We start from the raw sequence: 12,656 nt of genomic DNA on the forward strand, positions 1-12,656 counted from the left end.
TTATACATATCAGATGGGGTAGGTAATGATACAATAACAGTAGGGGGAAGCGAATGTTGAGGAGACGGAAGAAGGTATACATAGCAGATGGGATAGGTATTGATACAATAACAAAGGGAGAAAGTCAATGTTGAGGAGACAGAACAAGTTATACATAGCAGATGGGGTAGGTAATAATACAATAACAATGGGAGGAAGCCAGTGTTAAGGAGGCAGAAAAAGGTATACATTACAGATGAGGTAGGTAATGATACAATAAGAATGGGAGGAAGCCAATATTGAGGAGGCAGAAATGTATACAAAACAGATGGGGTAGTAATGCAAAAAGAATCGGAGGAAGGCAATGTTGAGGAGGCAGAAGAAGGTATACATAGCAGATGGGATAGGTAATGATACAATAACAAAGGGAGAAAGCCAATGTTGAGGAGGCAGACCAAGTTATACATATCAGATGGGGTAGGTAATGATACAATAACAGTAGGGAGAAGCGAATGTTGAGGAAGGAGAACAAGGTATACATAGCAGATGGGGTAGGTAATGATACAATAACAATGGGAGGAAGCTAATTTTGAGGAGGCAGAACAAGGTATACTTAGCAGATGGGGTAGGTAATGATACAATAACAATGTGATGAAGCCAGTGTTGAGGGGTATGAACAAGGTTTACATAGCAGATGGGGTAGGTAATGATGCAATAACAATGAGAGGAAGCCAATGTTGAGGAGGCTGAACAAGGTATACGTAGCAGATGGGGTGGGTAATGATACAATAACAATGGGAGGAGGCCAATGTTGAGGTTTCTGAACAAGGTATGCATATCAAATGGGATAGGCAATGATACAATACAAATGTGAGGAAGCCAATGTTGAGGAGGTAGAAGAAGGTGTACATAGCAGATGGGGTAGGTAATGATACAATAACAATGGGAGGAAGCCAATGTTGAGGAGACAGAACAAGTTATACATAACAGTTGGATTAAGTAATGATATACAATTGGAGGAAGCAATGTTGAGGTTGAGAGACAAGGTATACATAGCAGATGGGGTAGAGTAATGATACAATACAAATGTGAGGAAGCCAATGTTGAGGAGGTAGAAGAAGGTGTACATAGCAGATGGAGTAGGTAATGATACAAAAACAATGAGAGGAAGCAAATGTTGAGGAGGCAGAACAAGGTGCACATAGCAGATGGGGTAGGTAATGATACAATAACAATGAGAGGAAGCCAATGTTGAGGAGGCAGAACAAGGTATACATAGCAGATGGGGTAGGTAATGATACAATAACAATGGGAGGAAGCCAATATTGAGGAGGCAGAACAAGGTATACATAGCAGATGGGGTAGGTAATGATACAATAACAATGGGAGGAAGCCAATGTTGAGGAGACGGAAGAAGGTATACATAGCAGATGGGATAGGTATTGATACAATAACAAAGGGAGAAAGTCAATGTTGAGGAGACAGAACAAGTTATACATAGCAGATGGGGTAGGTAATAATACAATAACAATGGGAGGAAGCCAGTGTTAAGGAGGCAGAACAAGGTTCACATTAGCAGATGGGGTAGGTAATGATACAATAAGAATGGGGAGGAAGCCAATGTTGAGGAGGAGGAAGAAAGAAGGTACAAATAGCAGATGGGGTAGGTAAGATACAATAACAATGGGAGGAAGTCAATGTTGAGGAGGCAGAACAAGGTATACATAGCAGATGGGGTAGGTAATGATACAATAACAATGGGAGGAAGCCAATATTGAGGAGGCAGACCAAGTAATATACATATCAGATGGGGTAGGTAATGATACAATAACAGTGGGGGGAAGCAATAACAATGTTGAGGAAGGAGGAAGAACAAGGTATACATAGCAGATGGGGTAGGTAATGATACAATAACAATGGGAGGAAGCTAATTTTGAGGAGGCAGAACAAGGTATACTTAGCAGATGGGGTAGGTAATGATACAATAACAATGTGATGAAGCCAGTGTTGAGGGGTATGAACAAGGTTTACATAGCAGATGGGGTAGGTAATGATGCAATAACAATGAGAGGAAGCCAATGTTGAGGAGGCTGAACAAGGTATACATAGCAGATGGGGTAGGTAATGATACAATAACAATGGGAGGAGGCCAATGTTGAGGTTTCTGAACAAGGTATGCATATCAAATGGGATAGGCAATGATACAATACAAATGTGAGGAAGCCAATGTTGAGGAGGTAGAAAAAGGTATACATAGCAGATGGGGTAGGTAATGATACAATAACAATGGGAGGAAGCCAATGTTGAGGAGGCAGAACAAGGTATACATAGCAGATGGGGTAGGTAATGATACAATAACAATGGGATGAAGCTAGTGTTGAGGAGTCTGACCATGGTATACATAGCAGATGGGTAGGTAATGATGCAATAACAATAAGAGGAAGGCAATGTTGAGGAGGCGGAACAAGGTATACATAGCAGATGGGGTAGGTAATGATACAATAACAATGAGAGGAAGCCAATGTTGAGGTTTCGGAACAAGGTATACATATCAAATGGGGTAGGTAATGATACAATACAAATGGGAGGAAGCCAATGTTGAGGAGGTAGAAGAAGGTGTACATAGTAGATGGGGTAAGTAATGATACAATAACAATGGGAGGAAGCAAATATTGAGGAGGCAGAACAAGGTGCACATAGCAGATGGGGTAGGTAATGATACAATAACAATGAGAGGAAGCAAATGTTGAGGAGGCAGAACAAGGTGTACATAGCAGATGGGGTAGGTAATGATACAATAACAAGGAGAGGAAGCCCATGTTGAGGTTTCGGAACAAGGTATACATATCAAATGGGGTAGGTAATGATACAATACAAATGGGAGGAAGCCAATGTTGAGGAGGCAGAACAAGGTATACATATCAGATGGGGTAGGTAATGATACAATAACAATGGGATGAAGCTAGTGTTGAGGAGTCTGACCATGGTATACATAGCAGATGGGTAGGTAATGATGCAATAACAATAAGAGGAAGCCAATGTTGAGGAGGCGGAACAAAGTACACATAGCAGATGGGGTAGGTAATGATGCAATAACAAGGAGAGAAAGCCAATGTTGAGGTTTCGGAACAAGGTATACATATCAAATGGGGTAGATAATGATACAATACAAATGGGAGGAAGCCAATGTTGAGGAGGGAAAAGAAGGTATACATGGCAGATGGGGTAGGTAATGATACAATAACAATGGGATGAAGCCAGTGGTGAGGTGTCTGAGCAAGGTATGCATAGCAGATTGGGTAGGTAATGATGCAATAACAATGAGAGGAAGCCAATATTGTGGAGGCGGAGCAAGGTATACATAGGAGATGGGGTAGGTAATGATACAAAAACAATGAAAGGAAGCCAATGTTGGAGTTTCGGAACAAGGTATACATAGCAGATGGGGTAGGTAATGATGCAATAACAATGAGAGGAAGCCAATGTTGAGGAGTCTGAACAAGGTATACATAGAAGATGGGGTAGGTAATGATACAATAACAAGGAGAGGAAGCCAATGTTGAGGTTTCGGAACAAGGTATACATATCAAATGGGGTAGGTAATGATACAATACAAATGGGAGGAAGCCAATGTTGAGGAGGCAGAAGAAGGTGTACATAGCAGATGGGATTAATTGGCAATGATTGCTGGAGTGCTCTGTTCTGAGAATACATAATCAACTGCACTAATTACAACATTGAATGGGACAACGTGGAAACATTATCTAAAACCTCCTGGACTTCACCAGAAGCAGTTGAAATCAAAAGAGACCAAGGAACCCTCATTCCATCCGCCTACATTGAACTGATAAAAACTACAGAACTCCTTCCATTGTCATGTCATTGTCATTTCATTTCGACATTTTTGGCATTTTTGCCCAAAGTTACGTGGTATTTTTCGATGGAGGCGTCTCAGTGCTACACCACGCTAGGGTCTGTAGGCTCGGATACCATGCTGACGAAGTCTCCTGGACACCGTCCTTCGGCTGATACGATGACACAGCGCAGTCGATGCTGATGACGTCACAGTGAGGAATCGGTTGCACAAATGTCTTCAGCTGGGGTCGTGACCCGAAGTCTGCCAACTCCTCGGCCTGTCCTGTGTCCTGCCTCTCTGTCTGTAAAGGGTCATCAGCCTGGTTATTGTAAATCGGCTACAACCGAAGATCCTGGGACGTGATTGTGGGTAGCGTCAAGCTGGCTCATGCCGATTGCCCTTTATCTCTCTTCTTTCGATAATCTCGTCATGGTCGCAAATGTAATCGTAAAATGTAGATGTCCATAAACATTTTCCCGTGCTTTCATACCGAATATTTGTCACGTGTGTCAAGTGTGCACGTGCACGAAACCTTCGTGAATAAGTTCACTTTTCTGGGTTCTTGCTTTGCGGGTGCATCGCTGTTTCATTGAGTCAGTTTTGTTGCGTTCGGCTGAATGTTTCTGACCATAAATACTCAAAATATCAAAGTCCAAACACAAATTATAATTTCAAAAAGTTGGTATCGTTTCTTATGCCCCTGAGTGTATATATCCATACAGATGAAACATTTCCAAAGGGATGGAATAAATTGTCACATTTTAATTTCCCTTAATTTCTCTTCATCATCTGTTTCCTCCTTGGCTTCATCATTTGCATTTTAGCAATCTTCTAAATCCAACATGCATTACTTTTTTGAATGGTATCTAGTCATTTCGACATTTTTGGCATTTTTGGCACGTTGCGTCGTATTTTTCGATAATCGATCTTTTTTTTGTGAACGATTACCGATCTCCATGATTTATAACGATAGCAATACCATAATAGTACAATCGAGTTGTGAAAAGAAAAATTATCAGATTCATTTTTTCAGCGAATAAATATCATTAAACGAGTTGAAATGTATCAATTGTTTATGATGCGAATTCCCTTGAATAGTGTATTAAGATCAACTCAATCTTTCTCTAATGTAAAGCTGCAAAAGAATTTACTAAAATCATTTGTTTCACAGATTTACAACAAGAAGTAGGAAGACAGAAGATGGAGATTCTACAATGCACAGGTAGTAGACGCGGCGACAGTCTGAAACACAGTACATTTGCAGGGAGTGTTACGTGATATCATACTTACAGATAGTATTATATGACGTCATACTTACAAATAGTGTTACGTGACGTAATGCATACAATGGATATTATTTAACGCCATACTTGCTTACGGATATAGAGATTATCACACAAGAAAGTGTGTCATACGACTTGTGAAATTTTGTATTGCTCGAGCTAGAGCGAGAGCACTACATAAATTTGCCCGGGTATATATGGCTAATAAACTATTATATGACGTCATACATGCAAGGATAAATATTTGACGTCATTCTTACAGAGAGTTTTACGTTATGTCATACTTACAGAGAACATAATTTATCTTATTATACACCCATGTAAACTTAGGATAGTAATATAAAGGTGCTATACGTATGACGTAGTCAAACTCCGTATTGCACCCCAGATTCCGTATGGAACCCCTGCCGGTTCTACTCTCTCCAAAGCTCGGCAGTTTCCGGGATTTTCCGTACTTGAACTTTATGAAATGTTTATTGCTTTGCTTGACAGATTCGATTTATACGTCGAAAAGCTTGTTCGTTCCTTCATGCAAGTTTGTATGTATTAAAATATGAATGAATTTCATTAGAATGGTGTCATTATTTTGCCTATGGTAAATTGTGAAAGTGGGACCTGATTTATGACGTCATGCGGAGGAATGTATGATCTAGGTCAGTTGCGTGATCCGCTCACGCGCGGAGTGATAATTGATGTCAAACTAACTTCAATGCGGAAGTATCGAGAGGCGTGAACATATGTATCGCTACGCTATGATTTGTTTTGCAACAGATTAATGCAAGATAAGAGGGTATACAATAAATATAGAACACGTTGTTTCTCTGCTCCCATGACATCTCGTTCAATACAAACATCCAAATGCACTAGTATGACGTTCTATATATTTATTATCCATATGGTGAAACAAAACCCATGTCATATATATCATGTGTGCGCATGTGCACATATCACGTTTGCCTAGCAACCATTGTTTATGTTCGTAGTCTGTGACGTCATTAAACAATTGAACGTGACATCAATGAACAGGGCCGCCACACTTGCTTACTGTGTTTTGCTACACAAATGTACATGAATAAAATGGATAATAAAGAAATTATTGCACTCGAGCTAGTGTGTGATACTTCTTCTACGAAACGAGTGTGAAATTTTGTACTGCCCAAGCGAGAGCTTACGGGTTTAAAATGGCTTAAATAGATATAGAATAAATTCTTATCGCTCATATACAAACTGTCCATTTGAAACAAAGTGTCACACGCAGCACTGTTTTTCACATGGTAACCGTTTCTATTCTGTTTTATTTCAGGTCGACGTTTCCAAAATATGTGTGGTATGTACTGTGTTTCTAAAACTATTCAGATCCCAAAATGGCATTCACAAGATATGATCAAGTAATGTCATGTCTGAAAAAAATGACATAAGCATATAAATATGCCTACGCACACTCAAGTTCTTTTGCAAAACTTTGAACATTGAATTAAATTTTCTATGAACACTTGTTCTGAACACCAAACACAAAATGAAACTTTAACCGTCATTTATTTAAGAATAGTAGAGACGAATCTACTTCTTTTTCAGATTCAACGAATGAACTTATGAGTTATGATGACACAGCATACGTGTCCACCTATTACGAGAGGTCATCTTTAAGACTGTTGACAGACCACGGAAGGATATTCATCAAAGGGAGATCTGGTTCTGGCAAGTCAAGGCTTGGTCTTAGACTTCTGTCGAAACTATCTGAAGACAACAGCAGAGTACCTGTTTTACTGACATCAGCTGAGGAATGGAAACTGATACCCAAAAGAACAGGCCGTGATCGACGCAGGTACATTGTGATGTTAGATAACATATTTGGGTCCAGTAACTTAGTCCCTTCAAGAGTAGGTGAATGGGAAAAAACATTTAATATTATGTGGCCATCAATTGAATCACAGCATATCCTTCTTGTCATCACATCGAGACCAGAAATAAGTGTCAAGTGTGAAGATGAACTGAAGAAATATAATTTGATGAAGGACATGCCGTGTGTCACGTTGGATGAGGGAGAATATGCACTTCAGCACAGTGAGAAAAGGAAAATGCTGCAGACTATCTGTCCAATCAAGAGTGGCTTCACAACGGAGGATATAGAAGTTATTACTGCATCAAGAGCAGCCCTGGGTTTTCCTCAGTGTTGCAAGTTCTTTGCAGACAGCAAACAAGCACAGGGTAAGGGAGTGAGTTTCTTCCTTCGGCCACATGAGTATGTCTTAGAGGAGATAAACAGACTACAAGAAAGTGACGGTTTGGGGTACCTAGTTCTCCTCCTGATCCTAATGTATAACGGGTGTATAAAACACACTCTTCTTAAGAAGAGGACACCACAGTTCAGCAGCATAGTTGAAACTTTAAAAGATGTGTGTGCATACATACCTGAGAATCCAGGTCTTGTTGGAATCCGAGAAAAGGCTGATTCACTCTGTGGTGTATACTTAGAGCGCACTCAAGATGGATATGAGTTTCAGCATCAGTCGATATCAGAGTGTGTGTTCGTCACATTGTCAAAGATCAATACCAACCTCTGCATCAAGACATGCCCTGTACAGTTGCTTTTGGAACTTGTTCAAACGAAAGGAAATTATCCAAATGTGAATGAGATGGTCATATTGCTGACTGAAGATCACTATCCCACATTTGCTGATCGAATTACAACATTATTGTTGGACCCAACTCTTTCAAAAGAAATCTTGTACCATGCTGCTTTTCATGATGACGACTTCATTCAGTGTTTGATATCCAAGTGGAGATCCGAAGATAGAATACAAGTTATCTGGCGGCTTGTATTTGAACCTAGAACACTATCGTGTTTCACCAGGGAAGGTAACAATGTGCCACTGTTTGGACTTCGGAAGATAGTTCCACGTCTGATTTTTAAGAACATCAAAAGACTTGTGGATATTTTGATTGCTATGAATAGATATACAGATACAGGCATCCTCCAGGAGTGTTTACCTTGTGCTGTGTATGTAGGTAGAAATGAGCTTGTCAAGAAATTACTTGATTATGGAGCGACACCAGATGAACAATGCTTCAGAGCTCTTTGTCCAGCAAGACAAATAGACGCCGATGTCACCGAGACTATTTTCAACGTTGTTGTGGCAGAGCACAGAAGCTTCACATGGGATTCCATATCCAATCTAAGAGATCTGTTCTGGCTAGCTGTAATGAATGGAAACGTACACATTGTACACCTACTGGTCAAAAGGTTAAAGGGTGACACAGACAGCTTGAGGATCTTCAGTTATGCCTTAGCAAGTCTTGTCAGGGAACTTAGTACAGGCCATAGGTGTCCCAGGTTTAAACCCTATGATATAAGGCATCTAAGTGAAATAGTCAGAATTCTCTTTGGCACAGGATGCAAGGTAGATTTTGACTATCTCACTTTGCAAGCAGCAACTCATGCTGATGCAACTGTTTTGCGACTTGTTCTTGAGCAAGGTGTGAATGTGAAGGATATATATTCAAATAGTGAAGACATGTTCAGCAAAGAGGAATATTATCCAACGCCTCTACAACAGGCAGCAGCTTATGGGGGAGGGAGTTGTCTGGAAGAAATCCTCAGTTGCACACAAGCTGGACAGGTGAAGCCGGATATTAAACCGGAACGAAGAGTAATTAACAACGATGCGTTCTTATTGCACACTGCAGTTCAACATGGTAACATTGAGTGTGCGTCACTGCTGCTAAAGAAAGGCATTGAAGTCAATACACAGGATAGAAATGGAAATACACCACTTCATATTGCTGTCAAACACAACCAGGTGAAAAGTGTTGACCTGCTACTTTCAAAGCATGCACTGGTTGACATGAAAAACAGCAATGGGTGTATACCGTTATTGTGTATGAAACTTACATCCCTTCCAGAGCTGAACATTGTTACTAGACTCATAAAAGCAGGAAGCGACATTAATGAGGTTGATGCACAAAACAGGACACTTCTTTATAAAGCGACAGAGTATGGACATCTTGCTCTTGTAAAGTATCTGTGTAACAAGGGAGCCAACGTGAACATGGATACACAGCAGAACATTCCCAATATCGCCATCACAGAGGAACGGAAGCTGTGTAAGAGAGTTATTCTTGCTGCATGTAGAAATGCTGATATTGACGTTGTTAAGTTGCTCTGTGAACATGGTGCTGATGTTGACGTAGCTGACGACAATGGGGAAACAGTAATACACAAGTCTGCAGCATCCCCAATTGATGCTGTGGAGAAACTCCAATATCTTCTGGACACTAAGCAGGTGCCTCTGAGCATAAAAGACCATTTTGAAAGGACTGTCGTATTTCCAGCTGTCACGTCAGCTTTACAAACTGGGTATTTGGAGGTTCTGCACTTTCTGTCGTCCAGAAAACTGGACTTCAAACAAATAGATAAATTTGGGGACAGTTTACTGTTATATGCCTTTGGCCAAAACCAATTTGGCAATGCAATATCTCCGTCAGATGGCTTTATTAAGCTAATGCTAGACCATGATATTGATCCAAACATGAAGAACCAACGGGGCCGTACAGTGCTTCACTATGCTGCAATCAAGGGGGACAAGAACAAACTGACAATACTTCTAGAAGGAGGCGCTGATCCATGTGTTCCAGATGAAAAAGGTCGGACTGTGCTCCACCGAGCTGTAAAGAAACAACACTTTCACAATGTAGGGCTATTCTTAGGAAAAGGTGCCAATCCAGATGTTCAGGACAAAAATGGTAAAACAGCCCTTCACTTTGCAGGAAAACTTAAAGATTCTGAGACTGTTAAGCTTCTACTTGAAAAAGGAGCAGACCCTACTGTTCCAGATAACTGTGGCAGAGATGCCCTTCATTATGCTGTGAAAAGTCAGAACTGTGTCATTATGAACTTACTCCTGCAAAATGGAGCCAGTCCTTGTGTAAAGGATACGCATGGTGCCACTGTACTTCACATTGCTGCAAAATGTCTTGACAGAGAGAATGTCATGCAGCTGTTGAAACACAGAGCAAATCCACAGACTCGGGATCGACACTGCCAGACTACACTTCACTTTGCTGCCTGTAATGCAAATAGTGAAGTTCTCGGATTGTTCCTGGAGAGCGGTGTTGATCCCTCTGTACAGGATGACAAAGGCATGACAGCTCTTCATTGGGCATTATTGTATTGCAACACTGAGAATGTTGAGCTACTTCTGGAAAAATGTCAAGAATGGGACGTACAAGACAAAGAAGGAAAGACCCCTCTTCACTATGCAGCAGAAACAAAATACTCAAATATTGTTAAGCTTCTCTTAGATAAGAACTTCGACCCGTGTGTACAAAACCACAATGGTGAAACACCCCTTCACTATGCAGCCAAATATGGACACAATGAGAATGTTCGGTTACTTGTGAACAAAGGTGCTGATGTGTCTCTCAGGGACAAAGAAGGCATGACGGTTCTTCACTATGTAGCATATATCAATAAAGATAGCGTGGAGCAACTGTTGGCTCATGGTGCTGATTCCAATACAAAGAATCATTCAGGGAGAACTCCTCTTCACCTTGCAACAAAGAAAAACCGCGATGATAGTGTGAAACTGTTTTTGGACAACGGTGCTGATCCTTGTGCGAAGGATGATGGGGGCCAAACGCCTCTTCACTTGGCAGCAATTCACGAACTAGAAAGTATTGATTTATTGTTGCAGAAGGGTGCATATCCGGGTATGCGGGACAAAGAAGGCAAAACGGCCCTTCACTATGCAGTAGAGCATAAAAATTGGGAGTGTGCTAATCTGCTGTTGGAAAGCGGAGGTGATCCCTGTATACAGGACCAACAAGGCAAAACAGCCCTGCATGCTGCAGTTGAAGCCGAGTATCTCTTTAACGTCTTCAGGTACAATGCCGGATCTTATCGGTATGTATCCGAAAGAACCAAGAAGAAGACGAAGAGTATTGCTAAGCTCCTCGTTGAGAAAGGATGCAGTCATTCTGTGACGGACAATCAAGGTAAAACTGCACTTCATTATGCAGCTGAGAGCAATAGCGGTGATAGCCTGCAACTTCTCTTGGACGATAATGCTACCCCATTCATTAAAGACAAGCAAGACAAAACACCACTGCACTATGCAGCAGCAAATGGAACAAGTGAGAATGTTAAACGGCTCTTGGAGAAAGGTGCAGACCCATATGCCAAAGATCAACAGGGGAAAACTCCACTTCACTATGCAACAGAAACAAAACACGGAGACAATATTCAGGTATTACTAGACAGTGACGTGGATGCAAGTCAGCAGGACAATGAAGGAAGAACTCCGCTGCACTTTGCAGCAGCGGGTGACTCCAGCTTGTATGTACGTCTACTTCTGAACAAAGGCTCTGTGACAACACTGAGCGACCAACTTGGGAAAACTGCTCTTCACTATGCAGCTGAAGGTTATTGCAGTGAGAATGTCAGACTTCTACTAGATAATAATGCTGATCCCTTTGTAACGGACCAGCAAGGGATGACAGCCCTTGACTATGCAACTCATGGTAGGAACAAAACTAGCGTTACACTTTTGCAGGGACGTGTTGCTCAGAAGCAGTCACTGTGATTGTGTACAGAAGATGGTGTTGTTCTTGGTCATTGATTTATCAACACGATAGATATGAAGAACTCTGAGGATTTAAGGAGAAAGAGAGATAGTTATGGGGCTTATTAACATTGCCTCTAGTTTGTTTTAACAGTTATTGTCGATATCAGATAGTCATGAAGCTGACTCTCTGTGTGTAATGTTTCTACACTGTATATAATCACGACATGAGATTATGTGTTATGGGTTTATGGAATTGGTACCATGTGAAGCTAACTAGTACAATTGATCAAATATTGATTTGTTATGAACAGTGGAAGCTTTGTAAACCGGCACACATCCGGACTGAAGAAATAATCCGCTTTAGACAGAGTACCGGATTGTAGAGATGACACGGTTACCTACGACTAGAACTAAACCAGTTTTATCACTCTCATATACATTGTTGTATAAGGTGTTTTTCTCAATTTCTCTCTCAACTCACTAATTACATGTACAAGTATACCCATATTGAACTAAGATGAAATTATCTTTGTCTACAAACATGTAGTTTTAACGCAGGATTAATTGGTGACAATACATATCCAACCAACTCCTCGACACACGCGGGATTAGACAGCGCTGTATAAACACATATTTGGGCGGCTCATTTCAAGCCGAGATCCGGAATTGACAGCTGCCGAATTGTAGAGCTTTTAAATGATGATAAATGTACTAGCCACGGACGGGACTGAGATGTTGTGCCGGTGTTGACAACTTGCCGGGTTGGACAGCTGCCGGTTTTGACAGCTTCCACTGTATTTGGTTCACTATGTATTGTGTCTTAAGTATACATGACTAGTTTTTGACAGGTTGTCATGAACTCTTGTGGTTGGTTCACTTTGATAGATTGTGTATATTTCAGTTATTGGGACCACTGCCCTTTATACATATGCATCATAGATTACAGATAATCATCTGCGATGGTTGTTATGGACT

The 12,656-nt window shown here is 40.9% G+C and overlaps 2 protein-coding genes across 2 annotated transcripts in view; both read left to right on the top strand.

The window, feature by feature from the left end:
* The window catches only part of LOC124264219 (serine/threonine-protein phosphatase 6 regulatory ankyrin repeat subunit A-like), a 62,575-nt gene extending 52,323 nt beyond the window's left edge, over positions 1-10,252 (top strand). The window contains exons 3-5 of the mRNA XM_046698957.1: positions 6,422-6,445; positions 6,694-9,990; positions 10,248-10,252. Coding sequence (XP_046554913.1) covers positions 6,422-6,445; positions 6,694-9,990; positions 10,248-10,252 — 3,326 coding nt within the window. The remainder of the gene's footprint in view (positions 1-6,421; positions 6,446-6,693; positions 9,991-10,247) is intronic.
* Positions 10,253-10,258: 6 nt separating this feature from the next.
* On the top strand, positions 10,259-11,699 carry LOC124264220 (serine/threonine-protein phosphatase 6 regulatory ankyrin repeat subunit A-like). Its single transcript, XM_046698959.1, has one exon. The coding sequence runs from the start codon at positions 10,260-10,262 to the stop codon at positions 11,697-11,699; it is 1,440 nt and encodes a 479-aa protein (XP_046554915.1). The 5' UTR covers position 10,259.
* Positions 11,700-12,656: the final 957 nt, after the last annotated feature.

Source organism: Haliotis rubra, unplaced genomic scaffold, assembly GCF_003918875.1.
Source record: "Haliotis rubra isolate DU_JTF1 unplaced genomic scaffold, ASM391887v1 Scf914, whole genome shotgun sequence".
NCBI lineage: Eukaryota > Metazoa > Mollusca > Gastropoda > Lepetellida > Haliotidae > Haliotis > Haliotis rubra.